A 24,862-nucleotide genomic window follows, 5' to 3' on the forward strand; every position below is an offset into this window, starting at 1 on the left:
TGGGCTTGAAAAAAGCAAAGGAGACAGCAGAGAATCTATTGTTGCAGAGATCAAGGAACTAAAAAATAGTCATGATGAATTAAAAATGTTGTAAATGAGGTGCAAAATAAACTGCAGGCAGTGACAGCAAGAATTGAAGAGGCAGAAGGAGGAATAGGTGAAATAGAAGACAAAATTATGGAAAAAGAAGAAGTTGAGAAAAAGAGAGATAAAAAAAATTCTGGGTCATGAAGGGAGAATTAGAGACCTAAGTGATTCAATGGAATGGAATAATATCCATATCATAGGAGTTCCAGAAGAAGAAGAGACAGAGAAAGGGGCCAAAGCTGTACTTGAACAAATCAGAGCTGAGAACTTCTCTGGTCTGAAGAAGGAAACAGACATTGAAATCCAGGAGGCACAGAGAACTCCCTTCAGAGATAACTTGAATCCATCTTCTACATGACATACCACAGCAAAACTGACAAAATACAAAGGTAAAGAGAATTCTGAAAGCAGCTAGGTATAAATGGAACTTAACCTACAAGGGTAGACACATAAGGGTAGTAGCAGACCTATCTACTGAAACTTGGCAGGCCAGAAAGGAGTGGCATGAAATTTCAATGTGATGAACAGAAAAAATATGCAGCCGAGAATCCTTTATCCAGCAAACTTGTCATTCAGAATAGAAGGAGAGATAAAGGTTTTCCCAAACAAAAACTGAAGGAATTCACCACCACTAAACCAGCCCTATAAGAGATCCTAAGGGGGACTCTGTGAGTGAAATGTTGCAAGAACAAAATACCAGAGACATCACTACAAGCATGACACCTACAGATAACATAATGACTCTAAACCCATATCTTTCAATACTAACACTGAATGTAAATGGACTAAATGCTCCAATCAAAAGACTTAGGATATCACAATGGATAAAAAAAAAATAAGACCCATCTATTTGCTGTCTACAAGAGACTCATTTTAGACCTCAGGACACCTTCAGATTGAAAGTGAGGGGATGGAGAACTATCTATCATGCTACTGGAAGTCAAAAGAAAGCTGGAGTAGCCATGCTTATATCAGACAAACTAGATTTTAAACTAAAGTCTGTAGCAAGAGATGAAGAAGGACATTATAGCATAATTATGGGGTCTATCCATCAAGAAGATGTAACAATTATAAATGTTCATGTCTATGCACCAAATTCAGAAGCACCAAAATATATAAAACAATTAATCAAAAACATAAGGAATCTTATTGGTAAGAATGTGGTAATTGCAGGGGACTTTAATACTCCACTTACAACAATGGGTAGATCATCTAGACAACAAATCAATAAAGAAACAATGGCCCTGAATGATACACTGGACCAGATGGACTTGACAGATATATTTAGAACTTTTCATTCTAAAGCAGCAGAATGTACATTCTTTTCAAGTGCACATGGAACATTCTCCACGATAGATTACATACTGGGTCACAAAACAACCCTCAAAAATATGAAAGAATTGAGATCATACCATTCACACTTTTAGATTACAATGCTATAAAACTTGAATTCAACCACAGGGAAAAGTTGGAAAACCTCCAAATGCATGGTTAAAGAACATCTTACTAAAGAACTAATGTGTCAACCAGGCAATTAAAGAAGAAATTTAAAAATATATGGAAACAAATGAAAATGAAACAAAACAATCCAAAACCTTTGGGATGCAATGAAGGCAGTCCTAAGAGGAAAATTGCAATCCAGGTCTATCTCAAGAAATGAGAAAATCCCAAATCCAAAACCTAACAGCACACCTAAAGGAACTAGGTCCTAAAGGAACTAGAAGCAGAACAACAAAGAAACCCCAAAGCCAGCAGAAGAAGAGAAATAATAAAGATTAGAGCAGAAATAAACAATATAGAATTAAAAAAAAAAGTAGAACAGATCAATGAAAAGAAAAGTTGGTTTTTTGAAAAGAAAATTGATAAACCTCTAGCCAGACTTCTCACAAAGAGAAGAGAGAGGACCCAAATAGATAAAATCACAAAAGAAAATGTATTTATCACAACCAATCCCTCAGAAATACAAGCAATTATCAGAGAATACTATGAAAAAATATATGCTAACAAACTGGATAACCTGGAAGAAATGGAAAAATTCCTAGACACCCACACACTACCAAAACTCAAATGGGAAGAAATGGAAAATTTGAACAGAGCCATAACTAGTGAATAAATTGAATCAGTTATCAAAAATCTCCCAACAAATAAGAGTCCTGGGACAGATGGCTTCCCTAGGGAAATCTACCAGACATTTAAAGCAGAAGTAATACCTATCTTTCTCAAGCTGTTCCAAAAAATAGAAACGGAAGGAAAATGAAGCCAGCATTACCTTGATTCCAAAACAAGACAGAGACCCCACTAAAAGAGAATTACAGGCCAATATCCCTGATGGACCTGGATGCAAAAATTCTCAACAAGATACTAGCAAATCGAATTCAACAGCATATAAAAAGAATTATTCACCATGATCAAGTGGGATTCATTCCTGGGCTGCAGGGCTTGTTCAATATTCACAAAAAATCAATGTAATACATCACATTAATAAAAGAAAGGAAGAACCATATGATCCTCTTAATAGATGCAGAAAAAACATTTGACAAAATACAGCATCCTTTCTTAATAAAAACTCTCAAAAAATCGGGATAGAAGGAACATACCTTAACATCATAAAAGCCATATATGAAAAGCCCACAACAAATATCATCCTCAGTGGGGAAAACTGAGAGCTTTCCCCTTGAGATCAGGAACATGATAGGGATGTCCACTCTCACCACTATTGTTTAACATAGTGTTGGAAGTCCTAGCATTAGCAACCAGAAAACAAAATGAAATAAAAGGCATCAAAATCGGCAAGGAAAAAGTCAAACTTTCACTTTTTGCAGACGACATGATACTCTACATGAAAAACCCAAAAGACTTCATCAAAAGACTGCTAGAACTGGGTACAAAATCAGTGTACACACATCTGTTGCTTTTTTATACACCAATAATGAAGCAACAGAAAGATAATTAAAGAAACTGATCCCATTTACAATTGCACCAAGTATCATACAATACCTAGGAATAAACCTAACAAAAGATGTAAAGATCTGTATGTTGAAAATTATAGAAAGCTTATGAAGGAAAATGAAGAAGACACACAAAAAATGGAAAAACATTCCATGCTCATGGATTGGAAGAATAAATATTGTTAAAATATCAATATTACCCAAAGCAATCTACACATTCAATGCAATTGAACAATCCTAAAATTTGTATGGAACCACAAAAGACCCTGAATAGCCAAAGTAATATTGAAGAAGAAAACCAAAGCAGGAGGCATCACAATCCCAGACTTTAGCCTGTACCCCAAAGCTGTAATCATCAAGACAGTATGGTACCGGCACAAAACAGACACAAAGACCAATCGAATATAATAGAGAACCCAGAATTGGACCCACAAATGTATGGCCAACTAATCTTTGACAAAGCAGGAAAGAGCATCCAATGGAAAAAAGACAGTCTCTTTAGCAAAGCTGCTAGGAGAACTGGACAGCAACATGCAGAAGATTGAAACTGGACCACTTTCTTATACCATACACAAAAGTAAACTCAAAATGGATGAAAAACCTAAATGTGAGACAGGAAACCATAAAAACCTTAGAGAAGAAGGCAGGCAACAACGACTTTGACCTCAGCTGCTGCAATTTCTTGCTCAATACATCTACAAAGGCAAGGGAACTAAAAACAAAAATAAACAATTGGGACCTCATCAAAATTAAAAGCTTCTACCCTGCAAAGGAAACAATCAACAAAACTAAAAGGCAACTGATGAAATGGGAAAAGATATTTGCAAATGACATATCAGACAAAGGGTTAGTATCCAAAATCTATAAAGAACTTACCAAACTCAACACCCAAAAAATAAATAATCCAGTGAAGAAATGGGCAGAAGATATGAATACATACTTTTCCAAAGAAGACATCCAGATGGCCAACAGACACATGAAAAGATGCTCAACGTCACTCATCAGGGAAATACAAATCAAAACCCACACTGAGATACCACCTCACATCAATAGGAGTGGCTAAAATTAGTAACTGAGTTAGAGTGGCTACAATGAACAAATCAAGAAATTACAGATGATGGCAAGGATGTGAAGAAATGGGAACACTCTTGCACTGTTGGTGGGAATGCAAACCAGTGCAGTCCCTCTAGAAAACAGTGAGCAGGTTCCTCAAACAATTAAAAATAGAACTACCTTGCGACCCAGCAATAGTACTACTAGGAATGTATCTAAGGGATGCAGGAGTGCTAATGCATAGGGGCACATGTACCCCAATGTTTATAGCAGCACTTTCAACAATAGCCAAATTATAGAAAAGCCTAAATGTCATCAACCAATAAATGGATAAAGAAGATGTCGTTTATATATACAATGGAATACTACTTGGCAATGAGAAGTAATGAAATCATGCCATTTGCAGCAACGTGGATGGAACTGGAAGGTATTATGCTGCGTGAAATAAGTCAGTCAGGGAAGGACAGATATCATATGTTTTCACTCATATGTGGATCTTGAGAAACTTAACAAAAGACCATGGGGGAGGAGAAGGGGAAAAAATAGTCACAAACTGAGAGGGAGGGAGGCAAACCACAAAAGACTCTTAAATACAGAGAACAAATTGAGGGTGGATGGGGGGAGGGGTGGGGGAGGGAGAAAATGGGTGATGGTCATTGAGGAGGACACTTGTTGGGATGAGCACTGGGTGTTTTTGTAAGCCAATTTGACAGTAAATTATATTATGAATGAATGAATGAATGAACATGTACAACTCATGATTTTAACATAATTTACAACTCAACCAAGGTATTGTTAGGGATCCTGAAAATTCCAGATCTGTTATCAAGGCTAATGCCATATAATGGTGACCTTGGCTATGGACTGGCCTACAAGGACTATACTTGTTTTCCTCTCCTAATAGAATGGTTTGTATTCTGTTTAGGGCAACTTATGTATTCAAATACCCCAAGTGAACAAACTGAAAACTGATGTGAAGATCAATGAGTCAATTTTATTATAGTTATTAATTTTCAAAAAATGCTGTCCTGGTCCATTTTTGAGGTTTTGTCTAGAGGATGGTCAGTTCCCCTCTTGAGCAACTGATTAAATCCATACCCCACTACTTTTCTTATCCAGGCTTTCACATTCCAGGCCTCAGGGCCAAGTATCAGACAACTAGGAACAGGCTCATAGACAACTATGCCCATGAGCCTGGGAAATTATTGAAGTTAGCCTGCCTTGGAGCCCTTCAAACCTAACCTGATCTCACCTGCCATATATCCACTTCATTCTATAATTTCAGCTTGGTTTTAGCCTGTGAGTTAGGGCAAGGCCTATGTGGCCCTCCATGGCAACTTTCTCATTTTTGGAAAGATAAGTAACAAACAGATATGCTTCTCATTTATTAAAATGTCTTTGTGTTGTGTCCTACCGTCAAAAGAATCTTGAAACTATAAAGCAAGAAAAAATAATCTATTCCTTGCTTCTCTCCTAACTTCTGGTGGTGTGCTGGAAATCTTGGGAGTTCATCGGCTTGTGGGGGTGTGTGCCTTGATCTCTGCCTTTATCTCTACATGGCATTCTCCATGTGTGTGTATCTGTGTCCCATTTCCCTCTTTTTATATGACACCAGTTATTGGACTACAGCCCAACCTATTCCAGTGCGGTCTCATCATAACTAATTACATCTGCAATGACCCTGATCAAAATAAGGTCACATCTGAGGAACTGAGGGTTAGAATTTCAACATAAGAATTTTGATAGAACACAATTCAACTCATATTAGAAAGTCTTTATTAAAGCCACACATCATGTCTATCCTATGGCCATCAATTTTAATATTTTGGTATATACCCAAGATATTAAATGCCTAAGTAAACCAAAAGATATGTACAAAACACAAATGTTCATAGAAGCTTTATTTATGTTATTTCTGAAATGGAAAATCCAAGTACACAACAAAATGGATGAATAAATTATGGCATGATCAAACCAAAAAACCTCTTCACAGTGTTACAAAACTGAACTATGTAAAGAATTTCATTTATATGGAGTTCAAAAACTAGCAAAATGGGATAGAAGTCAGAGGAGTGTTTCTTTCTGGGGAAGGGATATCGACAGAGAAGGAGCAGGAAGGAAGCTTCTTGAAGAGTGGAAATGGTCTTACCTTGGTTTTGGAGGTGACTATCTGGGTGCATACACATGTAAAAATTCATGAAGCTATCTACTAAAAGATTTGTGCATTTTACCATGTGTAATTTATGCTTCCCAAAATGCTACTTTCTAAATGAATTGCTACATAATTTATTTCGTCACTTCAGTACTGTGGGAGAACCAATGAATTGTAGGTATTGGCTTTTTTTTTTTCTTTATCACTGAACAAAACTCAGCGACATTTCCCATCCGTGGCTAGTCCGTGGCTAACCACTCCAAAGACATACTCTGGGGAGAATGTCAGCTTTGAGGGTACTGATCTCCATCAATGTTATAGTGTCTGGTAAGTATGATTTTTCAGAAAAAAGTAAAGATATTTTCAGTGGTGACAAGGAGGCCCTTGATCCATTCATAAAACGTTTTATAATTTGTCCTAGCAGCAGTGATAAATTTGTTTATTATCCAGCAAACCTTCTGATTTTCTTATGTCAATGGTGCACTGACTAGTTGTCTGGCTGAGTCCAGGGTAATAAGGGGGCCCTGGAATGGAGTGAAACTGAACTTGCGTGACAAGGAAAAAGGTAGTGTTTCCTCCAGTATTTTGGTTTATATTTTTCTTGTCTCTTGGAATTCTTATATCTTGGACCTTATGTGTATTCATGTGTGACTATTGTTTTCCCTTTGATATTTCTAATATTTTTAGCTCACAGGCTAAGAAAGAAACCCTAAATTTCTACTTGGGGTTTTTAAATTTTAACATAGAGGCAACAAGTATATATAGGTAAAATTTGATTCAGAAAACAAGGATCAGAGAACGTAAGAACATAGAAATGATAGGTAATTATTCAAAGTCAATGATTTCATGCTCACACCGGAACAAATGGAATGTTATCCCAAAGCATGAACAGTAGAACGAATGAGTGGAGGAGCTAAAATTAGAGCAGACTTAGGCAGGTGGAAACAAAACCTTGAATCCATCCTGTCGTTCCTTATAATCATCCCAAAGAAATTCTAAAACATTCTGAGCAACACTGGCTTCCACATTTCCATATATGTCTGGTAAAGGGAGAGGAGAACCAGTTCTTAAGAGAAAGAAAGATGGGAAACGAGGGCCATAAAAAGTTGAAAGAAATTGGGAAGAAGGTAGAAAGGTAGAAGAAGGTAGAAAAATTGGGGAAGAACTCAGAAGACAGTGAATAGCAGATTTGACTCATGAAAGCACTAGAGAAATATTTAGATGTGGCAGGAAACAGATGGCGACAAAAAGATGTAATTGAAAAGAGTAATTAAACCTGTTCATGTAATTGACTCCATTACATATTTGAAGGGGAAAAACCGTAAGATTGCAATATGTATTTGATAAAATTAAATATCCACTTAGTATAAAAAGGATTTGTTTTGTTTTGTTTTGCTTTTTGTGTTTTAAGACAATTTTTTTCAGTGCAGTTTTAAGTTTACAGCAAAATTGAGAGGAAGGGGCAGAGATTTCCCATATACCTCACCTCCTAACCCCACCTAGGCACAGCTTCTATTTCATTATCAACATCCCCTCTAGAGTGTTACATTTGTTACAAGTGATGAACCTACCCTGACACATAATCATCACCCCAAGGTGATAGTTTACATAGGGTTCATTTCTCCGTCTTGGGCATTCTGTAAGTTTGAACAAAAGTACAATGGCCTGTATCCATTACTATAGTATCATACAGAGTAGTTTCACTGCCCTAAAAGTCCTCTGTGTTCCCTGTATTTATCCTCCCTCCCCTCTGAACCATGGCAACTGCTCATCTTTTTAGAGTCTCCACAGTTTCTGCCTTTTTCTGAATATTTTATAGTTGGAATTATATGGTATGTAGCCTTTTCATAGGCTTTTTTTCACTTAGCAATAGGTATTTCAGTTTCCTCTTTGCCTTTTCATGGCTCTATAGGTCATTCTTTTTAGCACTGAACAATATTCCATTGTCTGCATGTATCCCCATTTATTCAGCCATTTACCTACCGAAGGGCATCTTGGTTGCTTCCAAGAGTTGGCAATTCTGAGTAAAGTTGTTATTTTCTGACTTTCATATTTCCTTCTCCCTGAAGAACTTTTAACATTTCTTACAAGGCAGTTCCCCTGAAAACAATTTCCCTCAATTTTTGTTTGTTTGAGAAAGTCTTTTATGTATCCTTCACTTGTGAAGGGTAACTTTGTAGGATTCATAGTTCTAGGGTGCTGGGTTGTTATTCTATTAACATTTTAAATATTTTACTTCATTCTTTTTTTCCCTTGCATGGCTTCTTAGGAGAAGTTGTATATAATTCTCATCTTTGTTTCTCTATAAGGTGTTTTATTTCTCTGGCATTTTTCAGAACTTTTTATCTTTGATTTTTCTATAGTTTTCATATGATATGCCAGGTCTAGGGTTTTTTCTTTGGCATTTTTCCTGCTTGGTGCTCTCCAAGTTTCCTAGATCTTTGGTTTGGTATGGAGTGAACTTGGGGAAATTCTCAGTCATTGTTTCAAAAATTTCCTCTGTTCTTTTCTCTCATCCTCCTCTTCTGATTTTTCTACCACACGTGTTTTACACATTTTGGGAGTTGTCCCACAGTCCTTTGATAGCCTGTTCTGTTTTTTTTTTTTAAGTGTTTGTTTTCTTTGTTTTTCAGTTTTGGAGGTTTCTATTGATATATTCTCTAGCTTAGATAATCTTTCTTTAGCTATATGCAGCCTATTAATAAGGTCATCAAGGCCTTCCTCATTTCTGTTATAGTGTTTTTGATTTAATTTTGTCAGTTTTGCCTCCTGTATTTTGAAGCTCTTACTAGGTATACAAGCATATCTTGCTTCATTGTGTGTCACTTTATGGTACTTTGCATATATTGTGGTTTCTACTAATTGAAGGTTTGTGGCAAGTGTGCATCGAGTAGCTCTATCAGCACCATTTTTCCAACAGCATCTGCTCACTTTGCGTCTCTGTGTCACATTTTGGTAATTCTTGAAATATTTGAAGCTTTGTGATTCCATTATATTTGTTGTGGTGATCTGTGATCAGTGATCTCTGATGTTACTACGCAATTGTTTTGCGTTGTCACTATGTCCACATGAGATGGTGAATGTAAGTGGAACGTGTGTGTGTGTGTGTGTGTGTGTGTGTGTGTGGTCTGGCTCTACCTCTCACTGGCTATTTCCCCATCTCCATCTCCCTCTCTTCAGACCTCCCTTTTCCCTGAGATACAACAATATTGAACTTAAGCCAATTAATCACCTCCCAATGGCCGCTAAGTACTCAAGTGAAAGGAGGAGTTGCATATTTCTCACTTGAAATCAAAACTTAGAAATGATTCATAAGCTTAGCCAGGAAGGCATGTTGAAAGCTGAGACAGGTCAAAAGCTAGGCCTCTTGTGCCAGCAGTTAGCCAGGTTATGAATGTGAAGGAAAAGTTCCTGAAGGAAACGAAAGTGCTACTCTAGTGAACACACTAATGATAAGGAAGTGAAACAGCCTTATTGCTGAGAAGGAGAAAGTTTCAGTGATATGGAAAGAAGACCAACACAGCTACAACATTTCCCGAAGTCAAAGCCTAGTGCAGAGCAAGGCCTTAATGCTCCTTGATTCTATGGAGGCTGAAGGAGGTGAGGAAGCTGTGAAAGAAAAGTTGGAAGCTAGCAGAGGTTGGTTCATGAGGTTTAAGGAAAGAAACTGTCTTCATAGTAAAAATGCAAAGTGAGGGGGAGGAGTCAAGATGGAGGAAAAGTAGGGGGATCAGAATTTCCCTCCTCCCTCAAACACAGCAGTATTGCGGTCAGAACACTTGGAATACCCAGGAAATCAATCTGTGGAGTGGCAGAAGGATTTCCACAAGTGGAAAGAGACAGCTTGGTGTGACAGAGGTATGTATTTGCAAATTGGGAGAGTTAAACTGTCAATGTAGGCAAGGAGGGGAGGACAGCCCTTCTATGCAGAGACAAAAGGAAGTGAAGAGACGCTATAGAACTGTGGGATTGTATTTAGACAAGGGAAAAACCTCTCCGGACCACGGATGAGGAACAAAAAATACAGAGAGAGCCAGTTTCTAGTTTGCAAACAGCCTTAGGAGTAACTATTGGGGTTTTCATGGTTGCACGACTTTCTCTGGACTGAAGCCTGCTGTGTGCATGCACCTGCTGCGGGGGGAGCCAGCCCCGGGCTTGGTGACTATCTTGGGGGTGCACTGGGAGAGAAGACTCCCTCCCTTGGAGTACTGTGGGAAGAGGGCATATTGCCACCCCTTCAGATGCCAGCCAAAGGCCTTTTATCAGCAGAGCTGGGTCCATGTGGTGCAGGACCCTTTACAACCTTGGATTTTGGATCCCAGAGGAATGCCTAGGAGGTCCAGGAGATTGTGAAGCAGAACAGGCCACCAGAGCTGCTCTGTGAGGGGTGCCTGAACAGTATGGTTCGAGACACCTGTCTGGGGAGAAGCGATTGGGGTGTCACCATTTTCTCTCCAACGCCAACTGGGTGGGGCATCAAGGAACAGGACAGCGGGCCTAAGTGGAGGTGGGGTCTGTCTACATCAAATCCTGCCCCTCCATGCCTGGTAACTGCTTATCTACTGGCATGGAACTGACACTGAGTGAACCAGAGGGACTGTCCTCCAGACCAGCACAGCCACCGGTCCCAGGCACCAACAGACAACTGTCCCGTGGTTTTGTATGTTAGTCTGGCTTTTAAAAGTTGTTTTTTTCTTTTATTATTTTTTTCTCTTTTCTTTACTTCTCTTTTCCCTTCTTTCTCCTTCTATGCCCCCCCCCTTTTTTCTTTTCCTCTTTCCTTTGGGATCAGGCTCATAGTTCCTGATTTGATTTTTGGTCTATTCTTACTATATGTATATGCATATGTATATATGTATATGTATATGCATATGTATATGTATATATATGTATATTTATATATGTATATGTATATGTATATATGTATATGTATATGTATATATATATATTTACTATACTCTACTTACTATACTGTACTATATACTATACTTACTATGTTTCCCTTTCTTTGTTCTGGTTGTTTGTTTAGTCAGGCATTTTCACTCTATTCTTTTTATACTTATTCTGTATCTCCTTCATTATTTTCCTCTCTCTTTCTCTCTGGATTAATCCTTATTAAACCTTAAGTTTGATTCTCTGCCTGGTCTTTTATCTGCCTCCCGCCTCATTTCTCTCTTTGTATGGGATAAGGCTTCTGCCCCCCCCCCCCATTTTTCCTTTTTTCCGGGGTTACTTCAATGAACAAATCAAAGCACATCTGGTGGAAGGTCTAATCCACTACTATGAGCAGTGAGATAAAGCAAGCAAAGATGCAATAACAGAGTACACACAACACCTCCAAAAACACTTCCTGAAGTGTCAGATTTGGGACAGTGTGTGGCCTCTTTCTAATATAGTACTGCTTGCAGGTGTAGGACACATAACAAACTATAAAAGCATGTAAGAGACAGAAACCAGCCAAAGTGATGAAATGGAAGAAGTCTCCTCAAAGGAAATTCCAGGAAGAAATGACAGCCAGAGAATTGCTCAAAACAGATATAAACAATATATCCAAACAATAATTTAGAATAATAGTCATAAGACTAAGAGCTGGGCTTGAAAAAAGCATAGAAGACACCAGAGAATCTATTGCTGCAGAGATCAGGGACTGAGAAATAGTTATGATGAATTAAGAAACGTCGTAAATGAGATGCAAAATAAACTAGATAGAGTGATAGCAAGGACGGGAGAAGCAGAGGAGAGAATAGGTGAAATGGAAGATAAAATTATGGAAAAAAATGAATCTGAGAAAAGGAGAGAAAGGACATTACTTGATTACGAGGGGAGAATTAGAGACCTAAGTGATTTAATGAGATGAAACAATATCTGTTGCATAAGAATTCCAGAAGAAGAAGACAGAGAGAGGGGAAGAAGGTTTATTTGAACAAACTATGGCTGAGAACTTCCCTAATCTGGGGAAGGATGCAAACATCCAACTCCAGGAGTCACAGATAACTCCGTTCAAAATCAACCCAAACACGTCAACATCATGACATACCATAGTAAAACTGGCAAAATAGAAAGATAAAGAGAGAGTTCTGAAAGCATCTAGGGACAAATGGGCCTTAACCTAGAAGGGTAGATACAAAAGGGTTATAACGGATTTATGCACTGAAACTTGGCAGGCCAGAAGGGAGTGGCAGGAAATATTCAATATGCTAAATAGGAAAAATATGCAGCCAAGAATCCTTTATCCAGCAAGGCTGTCATTCAGAATAGACGGATAGATAAAGTCTTTCCCAGACAAATAAAAACTAAAGGAGTTTATGACCACAAAATCAGCCTTGCAGGAGATTGTACGGAGGACTCTGTGAGTGGAAAGCAACAAAGTCTACAAAAGACCAGAGACACAACCACAAGCATGAGTCCTCAATATAACACAATGAGACTAAATCCATATCTTTCAATAATCACTCCGAATGTAAATGGATTAAATGCCCCAATCAAAAGACAAAGGGTATCAGAATGGATAAAAAACAAGGCCCATTTATATTCTTCCTACAACAGACTCATTTTAGACCTGAGGGCACCTGCAGATTGAAAGTGAAGGGTTGGAGAACCATTTATCATGCTACTGGGTGTCAAGAGAAAGCCAGAGTAGCCATATTTATATCAGGCAAACTAGATTTTAAAACAGATTCTACCAGGGCGCCTGGGTGGCGCAGTCGGTTAAGCATCCGACTTCAGCCAGGTCACGATCTCGCGGTTCGTGAGTTTGAGCCCCGCGTCAGGCTCTGGGATGATGGCTCAGAGCCTGGAGCCTGTTTCTGATTCTGTGTCTCCCTCTCTCTCTGCCCCTCCCCCATTCATGCTCTGTCTCTCTCTGTCCCAAAAATAAATAAACGTTGAAAAAAAAAATTTAAAACAGACTCTACCAAGAGATGAAGAAGGGCATTATATCATAATTATGGGATCCTATCCATCAAGAAGAGCTAACAATTATAAATGTTCATTCCCAAACATGGAAGAATGCAATATATAAATCAGTTAATCACAAACATAAATAAATGTATAGATAACAATAATGTGATTGCAGGGGACTTTAACACTCCACTTACAACAATAGAGAGATCATCTAGGAAGAAAATCAGTAAGGAAACAATGGCTCTGAATGAAACATTGGACCAGATGGACATAACAGATATATTCAGAATTTTTCATTCAAAAGGAACAGAATACATATTCTCGAGTGCACATGGAACAGTCTCCAAAATAGATCACATATTGGGTCACAAAACAGCCCTTAACAAATATAAAAGGATTTATATCATACCATGCATATATTCAGATCACAATGCTATGAAACTTGAAATCATCTAAAAGAAAAACATTGGAAAGCCTCCAAACACATGGAGGGTAAACAACATTCTACCAAAGAATGAATGGGTCAACCAAGAAATTAAAGAAGAAATTTAAAAATATATGGAAGCAAATGAAAGTGAAAACACAACAGTCCAAACCCTTTGGGATGCAGCAAATGCAGTCCTAAGAGGAAAATACATTGCAATCCAGGTCTATCTCAAGAAGCAAGAAAGGTTTCAAATACAGAACCTATCCTCACACCTAAAGGAACTAGAAATACTGCAGCAAAGAAGGCTCAAAACCAGCAAAAGAAGAGAAATGATAAAGATTAGAGCAGAAATAAACAATATAGAATCCAAAAATACAGTAGAAAGTTTAATGAATCTAAGAGCTGGTTTTTTGAAAGAATAAACAAAAATGATAAACCCCTAGCCAGACTTCTCAAAGTGAGAGAGAGAGAGAGAAAAAACCTAAATAGATAAAATCTCAAACGAAAGAGGAGAGAACAAAACCAAAACCACAGAAATAAAAAAATTATTAGTGAATACTATGAAAAGTTATATGAGAACAAACTGCAAAATCTGGAAGAAATGGACCCACACACTACCAAAACTCGAACAGGAAGAAATAGAAAATTTGAACAGACCCATAACCAGAAAAAGTTGAATCAGTTATCAAAACTCTCCCAACAAATAAGAGTCCTGGGTCAGATGACTTCCCAGGGGAATTCTAGAAGCCGTTTAAAGCAGAGTTAAAATTTATTCTTCTCAAGCCGTTCCAAAAAATATAAATGGAAGGAAAGATTCCAGACTCATTTTATGAAGCCAGCATTACCTTGATTTCCAAATCAGACAAAGACTCCACTAAAACGGAGAATTACATGCCAATATCCCTGATGAACAGGAATGCAAAAATTCTCAACAAGACACTAGCAAGTTGAGTTCAGCAGTATATTAAAAGAATTATTCACCATGATCAAGTGGGATTCATTCATGGGCTGCAGGGCTGGTTCATTATTCACAAATCAATCAACGTGATACATCATATTAATAGAAGAAAGGATAAGAACCATATGATCCTGTCAATAGATGCAGAAAAAGCATTTGACAAAGTACAGCATCCTTTCTTTATAAAAGCCCTCAACAGAGTCAGGAGAGAAGGAACATACCTTAACATCATAAAAGCCATATATGAAAGACCCACAGGTAATATCAGCCTCAATGGGGAAAAACTAAGAGCTCTCCCCCTGAGATCAGGAACACAACAGAAATGTCCACTCTCACCACTGTTGTTTAACATAGTGTTGGAAGTCCTAGCCTCAGCAACCAGACAAAAAAATGAAATAAAAGTCATCCAAATTGGCAAAGAAGTCAAACCTTCACTTTTGCAGATAATATGATAGTCTACGTGGAAAACCTGAAAGACTCCATCAAGAAACTGCTAGAACTGATATATGATATCAGCAGTCACAGGATATAAAATCAGTGCACTTCTGGTGTATAGAAGTGCAACATCAGTTGCATTTATATACACCAATAATAAAGCAACAGAAAAAGGTATCAAGGAATCGATCCCATTTACAGCTGCACCAGGAACTATAAAATACATAGAAATAAATCTAGCCTAAAAGGTAAATAATCTGTATGCTGAAAAGTATAGAAAGCTTATGAACAAAACTGAAGAAGACACAAAGAAATGGAAAAATCTTCCATACTCATTGATTGGAAGAACAAATATTATTAAAATGTTGATACTACCCAATGCAGTCTACACATTCAATGCAATCTCAATTAAAATAGCACCAGCATTCTTCACAGAGCTATAAAAAACAATTCTAAAATTTATTTGGAACTACAACCGACCCTGAATAGTGAAAGTAATATTGAAAAAGAAAACCAAAGCTGGAGACATCACAGGCCTGGACTTTAGCCTGTACCCCAAAGCTGTAATCATCAAAACAGTATGGTATTGGCACGAAAACAGACACATAGTCCAGTGGAATAGAATAGAGAGCCCAGAAATAGACCCACAAATATATGACCAACTAATCTTTGACAAAGCAGAAAAGAGTATCCAATGGAAAAAAAGTCTCTTTAGCAAATGGTGCTGGGAAAACTGGACAGCAACATGCACAAGAATGAAACTGGACCACTTTCTTACACCATACACAAAAATAAACTCAAAATGGATGAAAGACCTAAATGTAAGACAGGGAGCCATCAAAATCCTAGAGGAGAAAGCAGGCAAAAACCTCTTTGACCTCGGCCACAGCAATTTCTTACTTGACATGTCTCTAAAGGCAAGGGAAATAAAAGCAAAAATGAACTACTGGGACCTTATCAAGATAAAAATACTTCTGCACAGCAAAGTAGGCAATCAACAAAACTAAAAGGCAACTGACAGAATGGGAGAAGATATTTACAAATGACATATCAGATAAAGGGTTAGGATCCAAAATCTATAAAGAACTTATCAAACTCCACACCTAAAAAACAAATAATCTCTTAAAGAAACAGGCAGAAGACATGAATAGATACTTTTCTAAAGAAGACATCCAGTGGCCAACAGACACATGAAAATATGCTCAACATCACTTATCACTAGGGAAATACAAATCAAAACCACATTGAGATACCACCTCACACCAGTAGGCGTGACTAAAATTAGTAACTGAGGAAACAATGGATGTTGGTGAAGATGTGGAGAAAGGGGAACCCTTTTGCAATGTTGATGGGAATTAAAATTGGAGCAGACACCCTGGACAACAGTGTGGAGAAATTTTCCTCAGTAATTAAAAATAGAATTACCCTATGACCTAGTAATAGCACTACTAGAAATTTATCCAAAGGTTACAGAAGTGCTGATTTGTAAGGGCCCGTGTACCCCAATGTTTATAGCAGCACTATGAACAATAGTCAAATTATGGAAAGAGCCCAAATGTCCATCAACTGATAAATGGATAAAGAAGATGTGGTTTATATATTCAATGGAATACTACTTTGCTATGAAAAAGAATGAAATCATGCCATTTGCGGCAACGCGCATGGAACTGGAAGGTATTATGCCTAGTGAAGTAAGTCAGTCACAAAAAGAGAAATATATGTTTTCACTCATATGTGGAATTTGAAAAACTTAACAGAAGACCACAGGGGAAGGGAAGGCAAAATAAGTTACAAACAGAGAGGGAGGCAAAACATAAGAGACTCTGAAATATAGAGAACAAACTGAGAGTTGATGGGGATTGGGGGTTGAGGGGGCGGGGAAAATGGGTGATGGGCACTAAGGAGGGCATTTGTTGGGATGAGCAATGGGTGTTGTATGTAAGTGATGAATCACTGGAATCTACTCCTGAAGCCAAGAAGACTACACAGTATATGAGCTAACTTGACAGTAAATTATTAAAAAAAAAAAAGTGCAAGCTGAAGAAGCAAATGCTAATGTTGAAGCTTCAGTAAGTTATCCAAGAGATCTAGCTAAGATAATGCATGAAAGTGACTACACTAAAGAATAGATTTTTAACATGACAAAACTGTCTTATATTGGAAGAAGATGTCATTTAGGACTTTCTGATATTCTCCCTTTTTTGTATTCTGTACATTTGTGTTTTTCACCATAGTTTTCCAGGTTGAGTAAGTAGAGAATCAATGAGTAAATTGAATTCTGTTGTATTCTCCTAATCTGCCTACTTACTTTCTGGGGAGTCAGGTATAGGGGAAGCACATATTTCTGTTTTTTTTTAATTTTCTTTTTATTTCTTTAAACATCCTCAACACATTTATTTTTATACCCTATGTTTCATAATTCTAATATATGAGATTCTGAATCTTATTCTCTCTAGGAATAACAGACGGCAGCTAATGAAAATAATATTATCTGACTTTATGGTTCCTTGATTCTTCCTGCGTTTTGTAATTTTGAAATGTGAGCTCATAATTGTGTGGCTTTGAGTCTGAAAACTGGTTTGAATACAAAAACCTGGTGAAGTACCATGATTTTCCATTATGGCAAATAACCTGAGTCTTTACTCACTGCTATGGGCTGAATGTGTCCTCCAAAACTCCTATGTCAAAACCCAATCTCCAAGGGGATGCCATTTGGAGACAGAGGCTTTGGGAAGTAACTTTGTCATGAGGATGGAGTTCTCAGATTAGTACATTTATAAGAAGAGACTCAAGAGAGCCTGCTTTTTCTTTTTCTCTCTCTCTGCCACTACGTGTGTGAATACAGTGAGAAGACAGCTATCTACAAGTCAGGAAGTGGGTTTTCACTGGACACCATGCCTGCTAGTGCTTTATCTTAGACTTCCACCTTCTAGAACTGTGAGATAAAGTGTTTGTTATTTAAACAACTCTATTTTTTTGTTGTAGGAGGCAACACTGATGTAAGACACTCATTTATCCTTCATCTGGTCATATAGGCCAAACCATACCGTCTTGGCTTCCCTTTTATTTTACCCCTAAGGACATTAAGATTTATTTAGCTTTTGCCACAAATTCTTCAGGTCAGAGCCTCTTGGTTGTCATTATGGCCGTGATACTGTTTATGATTATCTATATTGTCCCTGACTACTAAGTGGTATCAACTTGTCTTGGCGTTACAGAATCCTATCACCCTCTCTGTGGCCTGCACCATACTTTCCCACAGATGATGGGAACCTCTGTAAATAGTGTGCATGGATGTCAGCAGTCACTTGATTCTGCTGGATTGGGAGAAACACTTCCCCAAAACACTTCAGGCCACTTCTTTCTTGTAAATAAATAAGAGGGTTTCAGAATTCTGTCTGGTTTTGTGGGAGGGAGAGAGATACAGAATCCTAAGACTTCCACCTCAAGAATGAGCCTGGGGAATGGAGAAGGTGCTTTCTTAGGAAAGGACTAAGAGACATCCCAGAATCTCTAGCTTGGTTGACAGGTGGATATCTTTTTCTGAAGAAGCCAGTCAGTAAAGACTGGGGGAGGTGATAGCTTCTTCAAGTGTGAAGACACTAGTAATGCAAAACTTTAAAAAAAATCAAGGAAGGGTGCCTGGGTAGCTCAGTGGGTTGAGCATTTGACTTCGGCTCAGATCATGATCTCATGGTTCATGAGTTCGAGCCCCACATCAGGCTCTGTGCTGACAGCTTGGAGCCTGGAGCCTGCTTCGGATTTTGTGTCTCCCTCTCTCTCTGCCCCTCCCCTGTTCCCTCCCTGTCTCTCTCAGAAAGTAAAATAAACATTAAACAAAATAAAAAATACTTTGACTTGAATGTAAAGACAGAAGGGTGCAGACACTCTGGATCTAAAGTAGGGGTATGCCAAACAGGTAGGAAGTTCAGGTCAAAAATTCATCCTGGAGCAAATTGTTCTGAGACTTGCTTGCCTGTCATAATTTATGTTTTTATTGATAACTGCAATCCAAACATGGCCTGAAGAATGTGAAAAAAAGTGTGATTTTAGGTACAAGTCAGAAATACTAATGTGTATTCCGCTGATCACCCCATCTTGTCTTTTCAGAATGCGTAAATGCAGAAATGAGAACTCTGGTTACACCAAGCAACGGATTAAGGCCAAAAATGAGCAAGGACAATGACAGTGCAGGTAATGGTCATCTTTTTTTTTTTTTTTTTTTTTTTTTTAATTTTTTTTTTTTCCAACGTTTATTTATTTTTGGGACAGAGAGAGACAGAGCATGAACGGGGGAGGGGCAGAGAGAGAGGGAGACACAGAATCGGAAACAGGCTCCAGGCTCTGAGCCATCAGCCCAGAGCCCGACGCGGGGCTCGAACTCACGGACCGCGAGATCGTGACCTGGCTGAAGTCGGACGCTCAACCGACTGCGCCACCCAGGCGCCCCGGTAATGGTCATCTTTTAATGACAATTCTACTAGGCATGGGCTTGATGCCGGCAAAATTTTCATGTTTTAGGATCTTGAATTGTCTTATAGGTATCTATCGACTGTATTGTCTAAAATTGTCTAAATAAATATTTATTTTATTATTTAAGAGTGCTCCTAAATTTTTCATTCTAAAATTATTTCTGTGCTTCTTTAATACAGAATATGCTTTATTAGTCAAGAATGTGATCCCTAAGCGGACCAATGGCTTATCAAAAATTTTTTCATTTAATTTTTTTTTTAATTTTTTTTTTCAACGTTTATTTATTTTTGGGACAGAGAGAGACAGAGCATGAACGGGGGAGGGGCAGAGAGAGAGGGAGACACAGAATCGGAAACAGGCTCCAGGCTCTGAGCCATCAGCCCAGAGCCCGACGAGGGGCTTGAACTCACGGACCGCGAGATTGTGACCTGGCTGAAGTCGGACGCTTAACCGACTGCGCCACCCAGGCGCCCCTCATTTAATTTTTAAAACATAAGTTATTATATTTCAAACATGGATTTAAAAAATTAGGCCTTAGCAGATATTAGTAATTTATTTTCTGTGTTCCTCACCCGGGTCTACTGTCTCCCAAAGTTGCCATTACAGTTAGTTTCTTATTTTTACTTTAAAATTTTATTTTTTTATATATCTTACTTCATGGAAAAATAATTCCAGCCTTTCCAAAATGCATTCCTGGACTTATAAATATACTTTCTAATTTAATTCAATTACTCACTCTCTAGAAAAATTCAGTTTCAGGTCAACTACAGAGTAAAATAAGAAAAATAATTTTATAAACTATAAATCTAAGGGTTGGAGACAATGCATAGATGGTGCCTCCTCCCCAAAATGGTAGGTTGAATGGCGTCCCTCTTCCCACAAAGAAATATCCAGTTAGCACCTGTGAGTGTGGCCGTGTTTGGAAAAAGGGTTTTTGAAGATGTTATTAAGCTAAAGCTCTTGAGATGAGATCACCCTGGATGAGAGTTGGGCCCTAAAGCCATGACAAGAGTCCTCAGAAGGGAAGAGAAAAGACACAGGAAGAAGGCAGTGTGAAGAAGGAGGCAGAGATTGAAATGATACATCTACAAGCCAACAAACACCAAGGTTTGCTAGCAGCCACCGAAAGCTGGAAGAAGCAAGAAAGGATTCTTCCCTAGCGCTGTTGGAAGAAACACAGCTCTGCTGACCCCTTGAATCAGACTTCTGGCTTCCAGAAATATAAGGGGGAACATTTCTATTGTATTATGTGACCACGTTGGTTATTATATGTTAATGCAGCCTGAAGGGACTAACATAATGAATAATTAAGTTACTTTTGTACTATAGATATATTTAAAAGAACACAATTCACATTTCTCTCTCTCTCTCTCTTCACACACACACACACACACACACACACACACCACATTGTGAAAGAGTTAAATTGGACTTCTGACATTAACAATGTGAATTTATAATCTTTTTTTAATGTATATTTATTTTTGAGACATAGAGAGACAGAGCATGAGGAGGGGGAGGGGCAGAAGACAGGCAGACGCATCATCCGAAGCAAGTTCCAGTCTCTGAGCTGTCAGCACAGAGCCTGATGTGGGGCTCGAACTCATGAACTGTGAGATCATGACCTGAGCCGAAGTTGGACACTTAACCAATTGAGCCACCCGGGTGCCCAGAAAACTATAACCTTTCTGAACTTCCAGGAAAAATTTGGTTTCAGATAAAGAAATTAACGAAAGAAATCACAGGACTATTCATTGATCAGAAGTTTGACACATTTATTTTGCTACTTTGATGTATACAGAGCTTCAAGGAAGACTGCGTAAGAATGGTTTCTATTTTCAGTGAAGATGTGATACTTGATATGAAATCAGCCTTCTATGGCAACTAGCTGCCAGTCGAGATAATAAAACTAAAGGATTCTATATCAACAATTAATGAAACTTAAAAAGTATTTCCAACATCATAAAAATAATCAGGAATATTTGTGAAAACAAGTATTTTTTTCCCTCTTCTGAAAATAATTATTTTGCACACTTAAGAGTACCTTAGAACTTGTGGGTTTTATCTTTGGTATGAGAAGTTCAGGGGTAATTGACTGGTATTTCTTCTCAGGGCATTCTTTGGAAGGAGGCATATTTTGCTCAATTGTAGGAGGATTTGGTATCTGATTCTAGAGGCAGATTTCTCCATGCACCTCCACTCACTGGAATACCTTTATTAACCAGAAGGTCTCTTTCTTTCTTGTTTTCTTTTAATTTACTTTAAGTTTTTTATTTATTTTGAGAGAAAGAGGCAGAGAGAGAGATGCAAGGAGGGACAGAGAGAGAGGGAGAAAGAGAATACCAAGCAGCCTCCACACTGTCAGTGCAGAGCCAGCTGTGGGGCTCAAACTCATGAACTGTGAGATCATGACCTGAGCTGAAATGGAGAGTCAGATGCTCAACTGACTGAGCCACCCAGGCGCCCCAGCAGAGGTCTCTTTCACACTCCAGCCTACTGGGAGATCATTCAACACAATGCTTGAAAACTTCTCTCAAATCAGTTATGAAAACACCACTTAAGGCAAGACCAGGCTCTTCTAACAGAATCCCATACGATCCAGACATGGATTTAGTTATATCTGCTAAGAACTAACTTGCTAATATTCCCATACAAGATGGCTAAAATGAGAAGCCGGTGAAATGGTAAAAAGTTAACAGTTTATAGCATGAACATTATGTACTTTATCACTAAAAGTAACAATGTCTACAGGGCATATGAAGTAAAATCCAAAGGATACAAGAAAACCCTTTAAAGGTATCAACCACGACTAAATTCTTTGAACTTTCCATAGACAACAGTCTGTATCTTTAAAATAGGAGCAGTTCTCAGGGCTGTAGAGGCCAAAACGCCCATGAGAGAAATCCCTCATATACTGAACTAACCTTGGCCGGTCATGGTGGCCTTAATACCAGACAGTTCCCTTAGCTAGGGATGGGGCGGGGGGGCACTCATTGCAGTTTTCTTATTCTTATCAGTCCTATTAGTTGCCCTCAACACTTCACTTAAGTCAAAGGAAAAGGAAGGAAAGAAGGAAAGGATGAGAAGGAAGGAAAGAAGGAATGATGGGAAGGAAGGAAGGCAAGAGGGAAAGAAGGAAAGAGATACCATTTATGGTAAAAATAAAATGGGAAATTTATTTCATTGAGGGAGAACTTGGAGTTGTCAGTGGAGATTTGGTTTATTTTTTACACATAATGATGGGATAACTTCTAATTTCTTCTTTGTAAAGCTTTTTGTGGAATGAGGTTACAGTTAACTAATTTTCTGTCATGTTGTATGTATGATGTGGATAAACAGTGGCTTGCACTCCATTTAAGTCTCTAAAATTGCTTTCATGTACTTTTCTCTCAACCTTTTCTAGCTTCAACAAACAGTTCACTTATGGACAGACAACAGAGTAGTTTCATACTTCCTGTGGAAGGTAATATGTCTTTTAATTTTTTTCTAGAGGCCAGAACTAAAGGGAAAAAGTGTTGAACTTCCTTAGAAACACGGTTGATGGGCTGGTCAAGGGGCCGTCCTGAGCCCAGAAGAAGAGTATGATGGTTGAGTGCCGAGGTGTGAGGGACCCTGAATGACCCCGGGCCTCCTCCCCCAGGCAGTGCACATTCCGTCTGAGGATTATGGAGCTCTCCCTGTCAGGCACTGTGCTAGACCATGTGGGGAACACAGGGACAAACAAGAGTAGCTAGAGCACCAGAGCGCCCTAAGGGGCTCATTTCGAGGGGGAGCCCAGATGTCAGCACAGATGGCATTTGACAGAGGAGATGAACACTCACATTAAGTGTGCTGGGAGTGTAGAGGAGAAGGCGAAGCAGCAAGGCTCTGAGAAGGCTTCACGGCAGGTGCAGCGTGTGAAATGGCTCTTAGGGGAAGAGGAGCATTTTCGTGGACAAAGAGTGGTCTGTAGGCCACCCCAGTCTGCAGGAACGATGTGAGGAAAGACCCAGATATGCAGCGGTGCTTGGTGTTTTCTTTGCGAAGTGTGTGGGCGGCTGAGGGGTGATAAGATGGCAAAGGTGAGTCCATCTGCAAAAGAGGGCTTTCAAAGGCAACACAAGGACATGTAAGTGCTGTCTTCAGGCAGGGAGAGGTCTCTGAGGGGTGTTAGATAGAGGGGATCACACCCGTGTCCCAGAAATCTGGACCTGCTGCAAGGTCAGGTGTGAACTGAAGAGGGGAGAGATTTGAGACAGACACAGACGTCAGGACCTTCTGCAGGAATCCAGGTGTGTGGTGATGGGGTGGTAATCTAAGATCTGGCAGCGAGGACAGAAAGGAAAAGCCCCAAATCTCATAGGAATTGGTCTGTGTGCAGAAGGGCTGGAGGAGCCTGGAGGAGAGTCATAGACACAGGATGCAGAGAAGCTGGAAAGTGACTGCTGGTTCTGGAGCCAATAGGAGAATCCACCTGCTATTCTCCTGTGATCCAGGAGGTGAAATTGCGGTAGCTGATCACAGGGCTGTGAGAAGATTATATTTGTTAGACAGGTGCCAACCCCACTGAGTTTGGGGGAGTGACTGGTCACTAGTAAATTATTGCAACAGGTGTGAATAGAGAAAGAGAAGGATTAAGAAAGGGTGACTGACAGGAATCACACAAGTCCCATAACAGGTGAAGGGGGATTGCTGGAGGGTCCTAGAGCAGAGGAAGGTGAAAGAACAGAGATTGTCCATGGTGCTTGTGATCCTCACCCTGGGAGCCACTTCTCTGGAGACAGCGCTCCTGTTAAAATGCGTATGATTATTTGATTATCTAGTAATTTCCTTTAAAAGAATAGAGTCTGCTCTTGAGGCTCAATAGCGGGCAAAATATTAAAACCTTAGACTGTTCACAAGCAGAGGTGCAAACCCCTGAGAACACAAAAAAACATTTACAACGTCCTCCTCACCAGCCTTTTCCCTTTCTCGTTTCATCTTCAGCATCCTGCCCTTGAGCACCTGAATGTTCACCCACACCCACCTCTAGCTGCTCTCCAAGCAGCCACCTTCGTGCTTATTTATAACCTTGGCGAAGGTGCATTTTCCCTGGGCATGCGGGTTGCCACTTAAGTCATGGATTTAACTGCTCTCTTAGACCTGCTTTCAAATCCTCCCCCTTGCTTCACATAGTTATGGGATTGTGATTTGTTTGTGAAATGCAAGGGCGTGAGTCCATCACGCAAGAAGCAAGTGACACCAGAAGAGGAGAGGAGAGATTTCAACTGCAGGGGTTAGCACTCACAAGCGCCATCTGGATAGCTTTGCCCTCTCAGCTGGTTTTGCTCATGTGAGAGTGATGAGCTCCCTGACACTCACTTGCGTCACTGGTGCGTCCCAAGCGATGCCCCCAATCTGCTCTCAGCAAACCCCTCCCAGCCATGGACACATTATGTCGGTTTGTG

At 39.1% G+C, this 24,862-nt stretch overlaps 1 protein-coding gene across 3 annotated transcripts in view; it reads left to right on the top strand.

Annotated features, from left to right (window-relative positions):
- The window catches only part of LOC125175599 (cell surface glycoprotein CD200 receptor 1-like), a 146,860-nt gene that overhangs the window by 114,393 nt on the left and 7,605 nt on the right, over positions 1–24,862 (top strand). The window contains exons 1-3 of one of the 3 annotated variants that reach the window (XM_047876304.1): positions 9,762–10,098; positions 19,074–19,157; positions 22,840–22,899. The exons of the other annotated variants lie outside the window; for them this stretch is intronic. Of the exons in view, the coding sequence (XP_047732260.1) occupies positions 19,091–19,157; positions 22,840–22,899 (127 nt within the window). The 5' untranslated portion in view covers positions 9,762–10,098; positions 19,074–19,090. Of the gene's footprint in view, positions 1–9,761; positions 10,099–19,073; positions 19,158–22,839; positions 22,900–24,862 lie in introns of those variants that run through there. 3 annotated transcript variants of the gene reach the window in all.

This window comes from Prionailurus viverrinus, chromosome C2 (genome assembly GCF_022837055.1).
Source record: "Prionailurus viverrinus isolate Anna chromosome C2, UM_Priviv_1.0, whole genome shotgun sequence".
NCBI lineage: Eukaryota > Metazoa > Chordata > Mammalia > Carnivora > Felidae > Prionailurus > Prionailurus viverrinus.